At 41.6% G+C, this 17,514-nt stretch overlaps 1 protein-coding gene across 8 annotated transcripts in view; it reads right to left on the bottom strand.

The window, feature by feature from the left end:
• Positions 1–245: 245 nt before the first annotated feature.
• Positions 246–17,514, bottom strand: part of FOXN3 (forkhead box N3) — a 361,663-nt gene continuing 344,394 nt past the window's right edge. For 7 of the 8 annotated variants that reach the window (XM_033109406.1, XM_033109413.1, XM_033109408.1 and 4 more), the window contains one exon: positions 403–1,804. In XM_033109406.1, the coding sequence (XP_032965297.1) occupies positions 1,264–1,804 (541 nt within the window). In that variant the 3' untranslated portion in view covers positions 403–1,263. Of the gene's footprint in view, positions 1,805–17,514 lie in introns of all 8 variants that reach the window. The other variant, XM_033109411.1, reaches the window with a different exon arrangement.

The raw sequence follows: 17,514 nt of genomic DNA, 5'->3' as shown, positions 1-17,514 counted from the left end.
TGATTTTTTTTTTCTTTTTTTGAAGGAATCCATGCATCGTGGATCAGAAATTTCTGCTGGCTACACTGGCTGAATGTGGAAATCACTGATTTTTGCAAAGATGAATCCTGACTGACATTACTTGCAAACTCCCATTTTGAGGGCAGTATGGGAGTTTTTTTTTTCTTTTTTTGTCCATCAATGTGCCTTTCATCTTTTTCAAATACACCATAATACTAATGGCAGGTTCTGTAGCTTTTTGTTTGTTTTCATTTAGATCAAATAGTTTTTGACAGACAGAAAAAGATATATGCCATTATTTCCTTCCTTAACAGCTACTGTAATTTCTTGGACTTGATTTTCAGTTGGGCAGTTAAGAAGACATAGCTTATTTTCTGCATGTTTACTCTTCTTTTCTCTCTCTCTCTCTCTCTCTCTCTCTCTCTCTCTCTCTCTCTCTCTCTCTCTCTCTCGTGTGTGTGCAGGGCCAACCTACAGGCTTATGGCTTGTGAAGCATTCTCTTAATTTAATATAGAACAGAATTCAATGATTAGAAATATTACTAAAAACTGAGCCCGTTTCTTCTCATTCGTTCTTGACACCTGGTGTATATACACCATCTAATGTCCACTCATAAGATGTTAGGTAGCTTCATGATTAAGAAGCACAGAGGTGACCGACGCCCTCCTGCACTCTGCGTGGCAACGCCAAGGGTTTTCCTGGCACAATCTGTTGCCTGGTGCCATAAGCCTGGGGCTGCTTCTAGGGGAATGGACGGCTCTTCCTTTCCGCCCATTGCATCACGCATATTCACTCAGTGAACCCAACTGGGTGCACATCCTGACCTTTTAACCTAAGGGTTGGGCCTGATGGATGATTCCTTTTGCACACGTGCCTTCTAGGTGCTGCATATGGGTATTCCTGTGGCGTTATCCTTGACATCCTGTAGATTCAGCCACGTGTTTCTGACAAGCTGGAGGAAGCAATGGTCATTTTGGCTTTTTCGGTTTTGTCTTCAGATAATGAAAAGCTTTTGTAAAACAGCTGAGTGTCAATATGAGTTCTATGGCTTCAATCTCCTTTAAAAATAAAATTCTTAAGGGTCCAAAACAAAGAAAGGGGACAAATTAAAAAAAAAAAAAAAGAAAAAGAAAGAAAAGAAAACCAAACCAAAAAAAAAAAAGAAAAATAATAAATTGCTGATATTGCCACAAATCATTAGAAATCTCCTGACATGCTGAAACCAAATGGCCGTAAGTTCAAAACAAATCAGTGACTTGTTTTTAATTTTTTGTGGTTTCCTTTTGCTCTTTCTGCCCCTTTGCCGTCCGATTGGTGATGTTATTCAAACAGGACCGAATCCCAGCCAAGTGCAGGAGCGACCCGGCCGCCTCTTTCATCTCCTCGTCATCGCTCTCGGGGGGCTTTTCCGTGCGTCTCTTTTTGAGGGGCAGCGTGTCGCTGGGGACCTTCCTTGCCTTGGCGAAGTGCTGGCGCTTCTTGTGCTGGGCCGCGTAGCCGCTGTCCCCCAGGGTGTCCTTAGCCTCCTTCGGGCTGTGTTTCCTGTCGTCCTCCTCCGTTTCGCTGTGGCTCTCGTGGCTCTGGAAGCTGCCCTCGCTGCCCTCCTGGCTCCCCTTGGTGGCAAACTCGTAGTGGTCGTCGGCCGAGGAGGAGGAGACCGAGTCGCTGGCGGGCGAGGCGCTCCTGGCGTTGGAGGCCTTGGCACTGCTGTAGTTGTGATCCTCTTTGGGATCTCCGCTGACCACCGGGGAGCCGCAGGACGGCTCGCTCTCAGTCCGCATCCGGCAGCCGGGGAGGCCGTTCCTGTGGGACGAGGGCAGTGGGGAGGGATGGGAGACAGAGAGAGGACACGGGTTAAAGGCCTCTGATGAGACGCCTGGCAGCCCCCCTGCGTTCACAGCCCACCACCCCCTGACATGCAATCTAGCAATTTGCCAACGGAGGGGGCAGCAGGTGGCGCTGCTTTGAAGACTGGGTCCTAAATCCCGCCACCTCCGTCTTTCCTGCTTATCTCCCATCATTGGCATTTTCACTCAGTTTGGGCGGCTGAGACGTCAAAACAACACTCTTCTGAAGTGACAGCGGTGGAAACGCAGTCTCTTATATTAAACCATAAAAATCAAGCTGTGCTGGGTTTCGCATACCCGCCAACGCCGAGGAGTAGACACCGCCAGGCGACGTTGGCTGGGTACTTCAGAGAAAAAAGCCCACTCCCTTATAAAGCTGCTACATTTAGGAGCCTTTTGTCAGAAGACTGAATCTGGTGTTGAGCAAAAGAGATACCTGCTATGTGATGACAGCTATTCACTCACACACTTCCTTCCTCATTCATTCATTCTACAAATATTCACTGAACACCTGATATAAATGCAGGGCCTTAGGGAGGGTCCCGGGGGAGGCGTCTGAGGTGGAATCACATACAGACACTGTCACGATGATGCTTTACAGTCAGAAGAGCAAGTCCTAGTTAGATCACAGATGAGGGATCCGTAAGCTACCATCAACTAAACTCACCACCTGCCAGGTGCCATGCAGAGTCTGCATAGATGATTGCGTTTAACTCTAAAAAGTGGATGTTAGCATCCTTATTTCATAGATGCCAGAAGAAGGAGCTGGAAAAGTTTTGTGATTTACAGACAGCTAGTAAGTAGCAGGGCTGGGACTGAAACCAAATTCTGACTCTCAAGCTTGAGCTCCTCGCTACATTATCAGACCAACTCTCACTCCTTTCCAATTTCCCTATAACTGGGTCCCGTTATACATTCTCATTAGGGTCCGAGCACTTTCATCATACCTCTGATTATTTTATCATCTCTTTACATCTGAGCAGTGAACTGACTTCCTTTGTGCTTCCTTATCAGCGAAGTGGGAATAGCAATTTCACCCACTTCACGGGGTCAAGGATGTGAGTCAATGCCTGCAGGTGTCTGGACCACGGCCTGGCATAAGAGTGAGGACTGTGATGCTTATTCCTGGTTAGGCCACACCTTGGGGTGGGCACTGATTCTGTCCTGATGGCTGCTGTAATTCTGATGGTGCCTGGCACATAGCAAGCGTTCAGAAGGAGCTGTGATCAGAGAGATGAATATTCCCAGGAGGGAAGGGCTACTTATAGCTGGAGGGGACAGGGGAGGGTCCAAGAAAAAGGTCTGTGGAAGACATGGCTTCTGAAGTGAGGGTTGAAAGTATGGGGCAGGAGAGAGATGAGATGTGTTATTGCACTGATATGTCCCCAATGACTAGTGCTGTACCAGGCAGAGTGGACATACGATAGATATACTGAAGTGTAGGAGCTGATGGAATTGTGCGGCAGAGAGCAGGAAGTTTGGGAAGATGACTGTGGACATTCCCTAAGGATACAGCACCGGTGGGAAGGCTATGGGGTCGGGCCACCAATGAGACAGAAAGTCGTGAGCCCTTCCCCTTTCTCTCCTGCCACCCTGTGAACCTCAAGGCTCAGTGAGACCCTGGTGGCAGCCCAGAGAGCAAACAAAGGGGGAGAAGAGTCCCTGGTGTAAATAGTGTGGCAGGGAGCGAGGCCAAAGGGTCTCACTCCTTCCCGTGTTCCAGGGACTAGGGTACTCTGCTAAACTTAAGCTGGTAGTGATATTTACCAGCACAGCGACGTGCACCAGCAAAATACATGAGGGTCAGTATCAAAACTCAACCTTTGCTAGAGGTCTCAAGACCATCATGATAAACCTCAACAATTACAATGTGTGCGTTTGAACAGTGAAGTCCTCGCAGGCTCCAAAGGGCCCCAGACTGTCCCATACTCTGTGATCCCAGATCTGTGCCACCGCCCCCCAGTCCTTATAGAAAGAGCTTGGCTTGTAAGACAGGCTTTTGTTCACATCCCAGTGTTATTTTTTAGTGCCCTTTAGTAGGCGCCCCTCTACCTCACAGGGCAGTGTGGCAAAATGAAAGTTCCAAGCACAGAGGATGGCTCTTTGTGGTGTGTGAGAATTCTGACTTGGTCTCTCTTGCTGTCAGATTGTTCACTGCTGTGACATGCTTACCCTGAGTGTCTTGTTTTCTTTCTATTCCAGCTCATAAGACTTATGGAAATGCAGCATAAAGTAAGAGTAAAGAGGTTCTAAGAAAGAAATTCTTCATGAGCTTGCCTGTAAAGACAGCCTCTGAGCTTTGGGGAATGGCTTCTGTGATATCTACTTTCTGCAGACTACCTGTTTCTTGGCTCTGTCTTAGGTACATAAAAGTGGCTAGGAAAAGATTCCTTTAAGGTGTTACCCAATATGAAACTTGGTTAGTGTAATTAATTGCACAGGTTGCTATTAATAATCATTAAGGCAAATGAAAAAAAGTCTCGTATAATGGTTCTCTTGATCTTTGCTGTTTCAGGTAACCACGGTAAAATCCAAAAATTAATTCAGTAATGAGTCTCCTGAACTAGCATAAAACAGTTTCAGAGTGAATCCAACTACATTTGGATTGGGCTGTGTTAGGCTTCCAGAAAAATCAATTCAGTTTTGAATCTTTACTTTTTAATAACATGGGGCTTATGACTCACTTTAGTACCCCAGTTAAAGCAGAATATGATACCTCTCTGGACATATATGGCAAGGAAGAGAACCACGAGAGCAAGAAAGTAAGACATAAGGCAAGCACTGCAGTTAATGCTTAGGGTATCTAGGTGAAAGGCATATAGTGCTCACTATGCTTTTCTTTCCTTTCCACAGGTTTAAAGTTTTTTTTAAATAAAAAGTCTGGGGTCCCGAGTAGGAGAAACACACTAGAATGAAAGCAATGACATAACATTTCAACTCCACATTATTACAAGAGGAAAAGTTCTGGGCCTGAGAACTTATCTTACTTAAAGGAGATAAGCAAGCATCGGAGAGGTGAAGATGCCCACCCTAAAACCAACTGAAACATTCTTCTTAAAGAGATCACAGGAATTCAAGGAGAACAGAAAGGAAAATCACTTCCACAGAGGATTTCCGGGCGGGAATTCCCACCCGTTCTCGGGAAATTAGAACCCAGGTGGTTGGTAGTATTGGCTGTCACTTTGTGGAAACGATTCATCGTGGAGAACAGATAACAATTTGTATCTTGGGATTCGGGAACAGGTAAGTGGAAAAAAATTCCTGAGAACGGGTGGGAATTCCTGTCCGGAAATCCTACTTCCATAGCTCATGAATCAGTGCTCTGCAAAGCAGGGTCTCTGACATCACCCAGACTCACACTGAGTGCCAATGGTGATGCCATAACCCATACCTTGGAACCCTGGCCCAGCTCAACCATGTTATGGATACACAGAAACTCAGGGAGCCCCATGACTTGTCCAAGTTGGCCCAGCCAGTTCTCAAAGACCATTTAAGCAGGAATTTGAAATGTCTTCCCCGGGGAAGGACGTTAACTGTGACGAAGACAGAAAACCAATACATCCACTGACAATATTTCTGGATGAAAACAGGTACACAGACGTAACGTCAGGGAGTTCAAATTAAAATATCAAGGTATCTCTTTCTTGCTTGATAACAATTAACTTTCCCTGAGATTTTAGTATGGGCTCATAATCCATAAATTACACACAAACTCAGCAGGAAGTGACAAGCTCCTTCAATCATTAATAACGATGCAATGTTGTTCATGTTGGTGGCAAGCCAGCGGCACCGACTTGGTGTCAAAACCCTCCCACTGCAGCGGTTGTCATGACAGGGCGCCAAAGCTTCAAGAAGAAACCAGCCATCCTGAACATATTCGAAGGTAAATTTCTAACCACCGCCTCACATATCCCCCCTTAAAATGAACACACGATACATTTGAAAAGCTTGCAAGTTTTCAGTTTAAGCTGAATTATAGTATGTAACAATACTCAAAGTCATCATGTTAGCATAAATTAAAGCCACCTGATTTTACTAGGCCTCAACAAAACCCCATTTTATTCATCGCAAATGAAAACCTGGTATTCATTCTCTCGTCAAATAGATGGGAACATAAAAGGTGAGAAATCACATTAGTGCAGCCTGAGAATGAGTAATGCTTGCATCTCACAAGCTAAGGTATAGCTTCTGATTAGACACAGCCAACTTGCTGTTTTCTCTCCCCGTTCTTTATTTATTCCCTTATGGTACAGTCAGCATGTGTCACCTCCATCTTTCACCTGTGCACTAGGGTTCTCCCTGGAACCAATGGCTTTAGACCTAGAGGCTATCATTTAGGAGGAAGCTGTCCTTCCTAGAATTTCCTTGAGAACGCTGATCTTTTGCCACACCTGTAAAGAAGCAGGTGGAATTAATGGGGGAGGGGGTGGGGCGGTTGTAGAGACAATCTGAGAGCTGGAGCGAGTGCAACACTTCTGTCCAGGACCAACCACAGGAAGGAAGACCCGGAAGAGAAAAGAAGACCACAGGCTTTCACTTTCAGCCAGGTACCAGAGAAGACATTTGGAAAGCAGTCTTCCAACTATCATACAAAAGATCCCGAATAAAGTACAGCAACATTATTTCAAAGTCATCGCTGGGTTCACTAGAATAAGGGGAATATTAGAGACCCACACAGCACACATGTACCAAAAGAACTTCACGCACACACGACAAATTCAAAAGAATAAAAAAATGAAAAAGAATAAATACTCTGAAATGGGAGCAGCACACAACCAAGAAAACCAGGGTTTTCTTGGAGCAAATGCTTCCCCTAGCACTGGGACAAGCGCCCAAACTTCAACGGTGAGGGGGATGGAGTGACAGTAAGATTGATTTTGGCAGCTCCAGGGTTACTGCGGCTCCTCCGAAGGGGTTCAAGTGGTCCTCAGGCTCCCAGCAGAAGTTTGAACCGCAAATCCTCTCTTAAAGAAAGCCACCTGAATTAAGGTCATTAGGATCCCCACAGATTAAGTTCAAGCAAATATTCGAGTAGAAGCTCATAACTGAAAATCACCACACATGTCAGCAAACAGGTCACTAGGAATACATAAATGTAAAACTACCACATAAAAAGCTAGGACACTTGAATGACAACGCCCTCAATGGGTGTCCTAGGGAAAAGTTAACCGCCTTCACAGGCAATGTGGATAAAGTCAGCCTTAACCTCAGCTCCAGATGGAACTGGAGACAAGAAAAGCCTCCCCTGAGAATTTTTAACCACACGCCTGAAATCTTATGGGGATGGGGCCAGAATTCTGTGTGGACCAAAGATGGCAAGCTAAATTTAGTTTGAAATGCCCAGTGGTGCCTACTAAAAGAAAATACAAACCCTTTCTGGAAGAACCTAACTTTAAACCCAGGCCCCAAAGAATTCCCACAGGTAAGGTTTTAAGGAACACAGATTCGTAATCAAAAACGCATTAAACACAAAAGAAATAAAGCACCATCAAAAAGAGACAGCAGAAAAAAGAAACTATAGACGCTGAACTGCAAAGTCTGCGAATACTGAAATAACTACATACAGAATGTAAAGTATGTGTAAAGAAATAAATGGTATTGAAACATTAGAAAAGAATAACAGATTATTAAAACTAAGAAGACAGATTTTGGAAAGCATTAAATAGAATTTTTAGAGGTGAAAAATATACTCCTTAAAATTAAAGAACTCAATGGAATTGATAGGAAAAAAATAGTGAGAAAAACTAGTGAATTGGAAGACAGATCTGAAGATATTACATAAAAGGCAACAGAGAGAGACAAAGGGATGAAAAATATGGGAGAAAAATTCAGCAATATGGAATATAATAAGAAAATATAAATCTAATTGGAGTTCCAGAGTGAAAAGGAAAAATGAAGAAAATCCAAATCCCAAATAAAAAACGGCTGAGAATTTTCTAGGTTTGATGAAAGGTACAAATCTTCAGCCTCAGAGAGCCAACAAATCCCATGGAGAATAAATAAAGAGAAATCCATGTCTAGACACATCAGAGTCAACCTGTAGAGCATTAAAAAAAAAAAAAAAAAAAAAAAAAGAGAGAAGATTGGAAAGTCACAGAAGGAAAATATCCCACGTAATGAGGAGTACCAATTAAGATAAAGCAAGTGAAGTAGATAAAAGTAGAACTATATTCTCAAAGTGAGAGATAAAAAAGTAACTGTGAACCTAGAATGCATACCCCATAACACTATCCTCCAAGAATGAGGAGAAAAAAAATATTTTCAAACAAAAAATCAGGGTTTTTATTAAAAACAGGTATTCACTAGAGGACATCTTAGGACTATATTTCAGGAAAAAGATCCAAAAAAGAAGATCTGAGAGACAAGAAGAAATGATAAGCAAAGAAAATGTCATCAAGTATTGACTGAACAACATAATAATGATTGAGTTAAAAAGAAAAAAAAAGAAAAGAAACTGAAATAGAACCAAAGTACTGGGCAAATGTAATATATTTTCTGGGTGGTAGAGAATAGGCATTAAAGCATTTCAAGGGCCTTGTATTGATCAGGAGGTTAAAGATATTGATTAACTTTAAACATTTTAAAATATTCATGTTAAAAGTTCCAGGATTAACACTAAAAGAAGAGAAACAAAATGTGTAACTTCCAAACCATTAGAAAGAAGAAGAAGAAAAAAAAAAGGAACGAGTAGTGGGAGAATCTTGATCAACTTCAAATAATGCTAGAAAGGAAAAAGAATCTGGAAAAGTGGGACAAACAGAAATGCAAACTAAGATGATAGAAATAAATCCAAATATGTCAATAAAAATGGGCTAAAAACTTTGTTAAAAAGGTAAAGATGATTAACACACATGCACAAAGCCATGTGCTGTTTACAAGAGACAAACCTAAAACATAAAAATAAAAGAATGGAAAACATTGTATCATGCCATGCTGGTGTAGCTGTATTAAGACCAAATAACACAGGTTTTTAAGGCAAACATCATTACTATAGTCATTAAACATTCATAAAGGTTTGATTCACCAGGGAGATAAAAGCAGTTCTAAATATGAATACCTCCAATAAGATAGCTCCAAAATATAAACATCCCAAACTGAAAGAGTTACAAGGAGAAACAGTCACATCCACATGGTAACAGGAGATTTTAATACATTATTCTCAGTATTCAATTGATTAGCCCTGTCTCCACCCCCCCACACACACGGTTAGTATATAAAAGATTTGCTCTAATGGACATGTATAGAACATGTGCTAATAATGGAGAAGGCATATTATTTTGAAGCACACAGAATATTTATAAAAACTGACATACATTAGAACATATAGCAAGTTGCCACAAATTTCAAAGAAGCAGTATCTTACACATCAATTCTCGGACCACAATGCATTGTAGTTAGTAATCAATATTCAAGAGGTAACTAAAAGCAAAAATAAGAAACAATCACCTCCATGCAGGTTTGAAAATTAAAAAATGCACTTCTAAACATACCCGTGGGTCAAAGAAATCAAAGTGGAAATTAGAAAATACTTTGAATTGTTAACAATAATGAAAATAAAAGGTATCAAACCTGTGGGATCCAACTAAGCAGTAGTTTGAAGTAAATTATAACCTCAAACTTTTCTAGAAAAAGGTTTAAAATAAAATTATCCAATCCAGACAAAGAAAAAAAAATCCAAAGAAAGGAAATTATAAAGAAAATAGGAAAAATCAATGAACTAGAGAACAGATACAAAATAGAGATGGTTAAAAAAGAAAACAAGAGCGGTTAGCTCAGTTGGTTAGAATGCGTTGCTACTAACACCAAGGTTGCTGGTTTGATCCCTGCATGGGCCACTTTGAGCTGTGCCCTCTTTAAAAACAAACAAACAAACAAACAAACCTCGAAAAACCAAACCCAAAAGTTGGTTCTTTAAAAAACAACAACAACAAAAACAACTATGGCAAGATTAAGCAAAGAGAGAGCTGCTACAATGAAATAAAGAATAAAAAGGACCCCAATAAATTTAAAAAATAAATTAATTAAAAAAAAGAATAAAAAGGGACATAACTAAAAAGATATTTAAAAACATGACAATAAATTTTATGAATAACTTTATGTAAATATATTTTAAAACTCAGGTGAAATGGAAAAATTCCCAGTTACCAAAGTGGATACAAAAAGAAATTAAAAATATAAGCTATACTACGATCATTTTAAAAATTAAACCAACAGTTAAAAATCATGCCACAAAAAAAAAAAACCACAAAGCATCAGCCCCAGACTGTTTTGAAAGCAAGTTTCATCAAACATTAAGCAATACCAATTTCAGTCTCACATAATCTTTTCCAAACAATCTAAGCATGAATATTTCTTAACTAAATTTATGAGAATAAAGCAATGAAAAATGGGGCATGGACAAAAATGCAAAATTCATGCATAAAATATTAGCTCACCAACCCTAGCAACACATACAAAATATAATGTATCACAAGCAAAGTATACTCAGAAATGCTGGTTTTATTTAATACTGGGAAATTTATAGTTATTCACCACAGTAAAACAATGAAAAAAAGTTTATAATTATTTCAAATGATGTAAACATTTTAAAATGAAATTCAACAACCATTGATGATAAAATATAGCAAAACTAGGAGCAGAATGAATTTTTTGTTATCATAAAGTATATTTCCTAAAATACATATAACATTCTATCAATTGTGAATCAATAACATAGCTCCCTTTAAAATAACAAACATAAAGATGTCTATAATCATTACTTTTACTCAGAGGTCCTGAACTGTGCAACAGGACAGTAAAAATAAAAGATATAAGAATTGAAAAGAGAAAACCCCACCATTATTTACAGAAGATAACTTATTAGAATTACTTAGGCAGTTTATTTAGCAAGGTTGCTGGAAGAAATAAATATACAAATAATTAACTCCAGATGGATTACAGATTTAAATGTGAAAGGAAAAACTTAAAAATTTTTTTAGATAAAAACTACACAAGACTATATGATCTTGGAGTAGGGATTTTTTTTAAGACACCAGATTTCATTAAAAAATGATTAATAAGCATGAAAATTAAGAACTTCTCTTTAAAAGATACTATTTCGGAGAGTAAAATAACGATCCACAAACTTAAAAAAGTTATTTGCAACATATATAATCAATAAAGGATTAATATTCAAAATATATAAAGAACTCTCTACAAAGACAGAGAAAGAGAAACAACCCAATAGAAAAACGAGCAAAATTTTGAACAGGCAAACCCATCAAAGAGCACACTCCAACCACCAATGTTGAATATGTGAAAAACTGTGCAACATCTTTAGAAACAAGAAAACGCAATGAAATACCATGACAATTCATTAGATTGGCTGAAATTACAAAGCATACAGTTCCAAATGTCTCTGAAGACGTAGAGGATGGGAACTACCACACTCTGCCGGTGCGGCAGGAGTATAAAATGGATACAAACACTTGAGAAAACAATTTGGCGTTACCTTGTAAAGTTGAGCCTATACATACCCTACTACCAAGCAACAATTCCACACCTGGACATGCATCTTAAATGAAACTGGAGACATGCACAAGAATTTCCATAGCAGCACCATTTGTAATAGCAAAGAACTATAAATGATTCAATTATCTTCTCAAAAAAGTTGTGGTATAGCCTCAGAATGAAATATTATATAGCTGCAAAAATGATTCAATTACACAAATAAACTTAATGAGTAAACAGCAGGTTAGAAAAGAAGACATATATCGTTCCAGGTACATAAAACTCAAAACCAAGCAAAACTAAACAGCGTATTGTTTACGGATATCAAAAACACTTTTAAAAGCATGGAAACAGTATGTACAAAATTTGGGATTAAGGTTACCTTTCAGGGAAGACAAAGGAGTCAGTAAAGCTTTCAGTTTTCACTTGGGTGGTGGATTCATGAGGATCTATTAATTATATGCATAGTATAATTATAGCAGGTCCAGAGGCCTGTGATACCTGCTCTGGCTGGGTAGACCTTCCTGAGAAGCATATGGATTCAACAATCCCAGAAGTCTCACATCGGTGGTCATCTCCAGGGTCGGGGTGGGGTACAATTTTCTTCCATGAGCTACATACTGTTCCCTTAAACCACTGAGATAAATGGGACTCCCTCTCTGCATTTAGATCACAGAACACAAAAAAGGAATGATCCTAAAACTCTCCTCCATCAATTGTTTTGCATTTGGCACAGGTCAGAATCATCAGGAGTTCAGAGGATTTTCGGATACAACAGGAAAAGCCACCACGACTTTCAAAGGCATGACCCAATGCCGTTGACTTGAAATACGAGAAGCAACTCTAGAATGTTGATCAAATTTGACACAGTAAGTTCAGTGGTCACTGTTTAGATTTCTGGACCAGAAGAGCCCAAGGCAGACAAAAGGCCGAGACAGGGGGGGCCCAGTGGGAACTCAAGCACTCAGAGGCCTCCTGGTCTTCTTTATTTCTGTTCCCTTTAATCTATCCCTTTAGTGTTTCCTCCTCTCTCTCCCATCACCAAGCATAATCTAATACTGAGTTTCAAAGTTGCCCTCAAAAACCATGATTTCAGAAGACAAAAGCTGACGGGTGCTTGGTCTTTAAAAACAACACACAAAAAAAAGATCAGTGGCAAATTTTCCCTCAAGCTGTATAATCAGACCACATCCTATCTTAATACCAAAGGTTGCGCCAGCTTTCTAAACTTATGTTACAAACATCTTCTTAAGGGGAAAGACAAAGACTGTGGTCAGAAGCAGACCTTAGGCTGACAGGTGGGTTTTTCCCCACAGCTCCGTTTTGCCAGAACCTTAAGCATTCCCGTTTTGTATTACAATAGGACCATTCATTCTTGACTTGCTTCATGTACCCTGGGAATTGAAGTTTTCCCTTGAGGTCCTAAGAGATCCAAATAAAATTAAGCAGCCTTAGATACTGATTACATGGCACTTATAATTTTATATATACTGCGGTTTAGACTGGTCGTTCTATTGCCGTAACCCCTCAAAACCAATGGCTTTACCACAAATGTGCACTGTCCTGAAGGTGGCACAAGAAGCTCCATCTAAGCCTTCTCTTGGGGTTTGGGGCACTCAGAAAGGGGACCTGGGAAGGACTAAGGAGGGCAGGCTGGATGAATCCACAAGGCTGTCCACATTAATTTTACTTTTTTCCCAACCTTCATAATATTATGCTACCATCACCACCATCCATCTCCCATCTCCAGAACTGTTCATCTTGTACAACTGCAACTCTATACCCATTGAAACAATAACTCCCCATTTCCCTCTCCTCCCAGCCCCTGGCAACCACCATTCCATTTTCTGTCTCTACGATTTTGACTACTAAGTGCCTCATATAAATGTAATCATATAGTATTTGTCGTATTGTGACTGGCTTATTTCACTCAACGTTAACATCCTCCAGGTTCATTTAGACTGTAGCATATGTCAGAATGTTCTTCCTTTTGAAGGCTGACTCATATTCCATTGTGTGGACATAGACCACGTTTTGCTTATGCGTTCGTCTGTTGGGTCACTTACACAGTTTAGCTGTTGTGAACAATGCTGCTAGGGCCATGGATATACACACATCTCTTTTAGACCCTGCTTTCAATTCTTTTGGGTATATACCCAGGAATGGAATTGCTGGATCAGGTGGTAATTCTACATTTTTTGAGGAACTTCCGCACAGTTTTGCACAGCGGTCACACCATTTTACAGTCCCACCAACAGTGTACAAGGGTTCCAATTTTTCCACATCTCATCAACACTTGTTCTTTTTTTTTTAATAGTAGCCATCCTAATGGGTATGAGACGGCATCTCACTGTAGTTTTGGTTTGCGTTTCCCTAACAATTAGCGATGTTGAACATCTTTTCACATGCTTATTGGCCATTTGTATATCTTTTTTGGGAGAAATGCCTATTTAAGTTCTTTGCCCATTTCTGAATCAGGTTGTTTGTTTTTTCACATTATGTATTTATCAAATATCTGCATAATGCCAGGAACATCACTGTGTTATCCCTAATAACCCACGAGACAGATGATGGTTTTCTCAGGAGAAGCGAGATACACTTGCCCAAGGTCACACAGCCATAGGATATGGACGCGGGAAACTTGGTTCCCAGTTCATGTGTGCAATTTCTAGGCTCTGTTGTCATCTGAAGAACCCCACTCTCTAACTCTCTCCTAATCTTCTGGAAAGCCCTGGATTAATTCTTCTCTACCACCTGAGTGGTCACTTGGGGTCAAAAAGAACCCTTAGAGTTGAAAGCAAGATGGCCCAGGTCCAGGAGAACTGCTATGGCCCCTACCTGGGAGACAGCCCATAATGCTATACATGTAAGAAACTTGGGGCTCCCATTTCCCAAGATGGCCAGAAACAGTTCTAGGGCTGTAACTGTTTGTTCCATTCAACGTATACTCTGCCAGGAGTTTCGGTGGGAAGGCACCAGAATACACAGGCATAAAACTTGAAGACATGTGAGCAGTTATTTTAAGGTAATGTGTCTTGAGGACTCTATGCCCAGGCAGATTTAAAAATAAGCAGGTTTCCAACATGTAAGGATGGGCCAATCTCTGAGGTTATTGAGTAAAAAGTCAACACTGTAAAGTCAATTACACTATTGACAGATACTCTTACAAGGAGATTTCACATCATAATTATATGCAAAGGAACCCAGCAAATACAAGCTGTGTAATGATCAGCTAATAAAAGTAACACTTCATCTATGTCAATAACGGTTTCAGAGTTAAGACAAACAAACATGGCCTTTGCCACTCAGTGGAGGGGAAAAAAAAAACCCTGAAAGACAAATATTTTCACTTAAGGAGAAGTCGCTTAGACTCACACAGAAAACCTGTCACACAAAGCAGACTAGGAAATTGGTCTTTAGTGGGTGCTAATGACTCTGGCCTCCCCGCTCCGCCCCAGCTGAACTGACAGGGGCAGCCACCCACATAAACATTTGAACACTCCCAGGCACCCTTGGTCACTGCCACGTGGTCAGACAGACGACATCTACTGTTGTTTCATTCTCTGTGAGACTGTTTTCTTTTTAACCTCAGCTGAATTTGGTTCAACTGACATATGGCCAAATTAAAAAAAAAAAAAAAAATTAAACTATAAGATTCCCCCTGCCCCCAAGCAGTTCTGAGTTTTACAGACACTGATTCTGCAAATACCCATGTCACTATGTTTATGGGCATTCTTTGGAAAACCATCTGGGTGCCCACTACTTGTCAGACATTTGGGACATAAAAAGGGCAAAGGTATTAAAAGCAAGGGTCCTTGACCTTACAGAGCTTGCAATACATCTCTCCCTAATTTCTCTTAAAACTGAGGTGGAGGGAGGTGGGGGTCGCCGGCCTGGTGGCTCAGGTGGTTGGAGTGCTGTGCTTGCAACGAGGTCGCCGGTTCGATTCCCACATGGGCCAGTGCGCTGCGCCCTCTACAGCTAAGATTGTGAACAACAGCCATCCCTGGAGCTGGGCTGCTGTGAGCCGCCGGAGGTTGGCGTGAGCTGCCCTGGGGCTGCTGTGAGCTGCTGCAGGCTGCTGTGTGCTGCCGTGAGCTACCGTGTGCCACTGTGAGCAGCCGGCGGCCAGCGATGAGTGGCCAGCAGCCAGCATGAGTGGCCAACAGTTGCCGTGAGCTGCTGACTGACGACCCGCGACGGACTGCCTCATCAGGGGGAGCGCAAGGCTCGTAATACCAGCATGGGCCAGGGAGCTGTGTGCTACACAACTAGACTGAGAAACAATGGCTTGAACCGGAGTGGAGTGGGGGATGAGGGAAGGGAGGTGACAGAAGGGGGAAAACAAACTGAGGTGGGAGGTGCAAAATGTGGATAGTGCAGTGGGAGTACACGAGGGTTTTCTTTAATGGTTTCTCTGTTTGTGCCAATAGTAACTTGTCTAGCTTCTGCAAACTGTGGTTACATATTTTACTGAAATGATTCTGCTCAAAACTCCTATGATGCTCCAGAAGGTCACTCTTAGACTATGCATGCTTTGGTAGTGGGCAGACTTTGAGCAAGTTGTGCCATTGTGAAGCTACTGTCACTCAGCCCAAACCCAGCCTTCCATGGTGTTTCCTATTACGGGACTGGGGCTGGGGCTGGGCTGTGCAAGTCCCATTTCTGCTGGACCATCTGGCTCCATGTTGGGCTTGGACAACAGGGGGTGCCACAGAGATGGGAAGGGGTGGAGGCAGAAGGGACAAGCTCCTTCCCATGTTTACAGTTCCTGTGTCACCCCAGCAATGCCTCTGCACGTTCATTCTTGTAGTAGCTGCAGAATTCCCTTTGCAGTTCTGCCAACTCTTGGAGAACCAACTTCAGGTTCCCTTAGGGACACTTGCATCAGCAGGAGCCCTCTCTCAGAGTTCCCTCTGGTCCTGCACACGTTCCTCCTCTGAGCTCAGACACTCCAGCCCAGCTGACTGGGGCCTCCTCAGAGGTCTGCCGGTTGGAGTTCCAGCTCAGAGAAGCAGTCATTCCAACCTCTTCCCTTTGTTCCCTCAGCCCCGGGGGAGATATCTCCTTCCTGCAATTGCTCCCTCCACGATACCCTTTCCAGTTACCTGGTTAATCACTTTCTACCAGGTTAATGATTCTTTACATTAAAGTCTCTCTGTTCGAATACCTATGGTGTTTTGTGTTTCCTGACTGGACCCGAAACCTGCTTTGTGGTCTTTTACTGTGGAAGGAGCCAAAGTGAGGTGCTCCACTGGACTGGATGAGTGGCAACTCTTTAGCCAGTAACAAGACTTCATTGTTTTGTTGCAGTGCTTTGTTATCCTCTAACCAAAACACAACCAGAAAAAAAAAAAAAAAAAAGAGAACATTTTAAATAATGCCCCTAGAGAATTCTAATCAGTAAAATTTGAGAGAATATACGCCATGAGGATAATAATTAAAATGAGGAGGCTGCTTCTGCTGAAGGCCAGCCAGTCTCAGAATTCCCTCCCCACACCCCGTTCTGTGCCCTTCTACGAGGAACGGCTGCACCCAGGGAGCTATGCTAGAGAGCACCCAAAGGACACTCAAGAGGACAAACTGGAAGTCTAAACTTATAATCCACTAATGAAAATACTGTTGCTCCATGTGAAAATAGTCTACAGGCTCAGAGTCTTCTCAACCAAAAAGGTAAACTGAGAGGTGAGGCAGAAAAGATTTTAAGAAACAACGGAAACCAGCACATATCTCTCATAATGTGAAGCAAAGGTCTTAATATTTTGGCTTCATGAAGACGCTTGCCGTTTAAGAACTCAAGAATTACTGACCTAAGGACAAGGAGAGGTACTAGAGAAGTACAACAAAAAGACCCTTTCCATATATTTTTGGAAAGTATCACCAAGTCAGGTTAGCAGAAATGATAAGTAGTTTTACAATTCTATTAATGCTCTATTCCTATGAACTTCCCTGCTTATCCGGTTCCATACTCCAGTGTCTGCACTGAAGATCAAGCAACTTCTATTCTGGCAAAAGTAGGTTGGTTTTCTGGAAGAGTTAAAAGACACAAGCGAGTGGACCTTGCATCTCCCTCAGGCCCCACCTAAACAGACTTCCTGGGTCGGTTTCCTTTGGGACATGAAACACTATGAATGCAAAATGGCTTTCAGGTGAGAACGTGATCCCTAAATGCAGGAA

Source organism: Rhinolophus ferrumequinum, chromosome 6 (assembly GCF_004115265.2).
Source record: "Rhinolophus ferrumequinum isolate MPI-CBG mRhiFer1 chromosome 6, mRhiFer1_v1.p, whole genome shotgun sequence".
NCBI classification, from domain to species: domain Eukaryota; kingdom Metazoa; phylum Chordata; class Mammalia; order Chiroptera; family Rhinolophidae; genus Rhinolophus; species Rhinolophus ferrumequinum.
The sequence above is the reverse complement of the archived record's forward strand: the minus strand, read 5'-3'. Positions and strand labels throughout refer to the sequence as shown.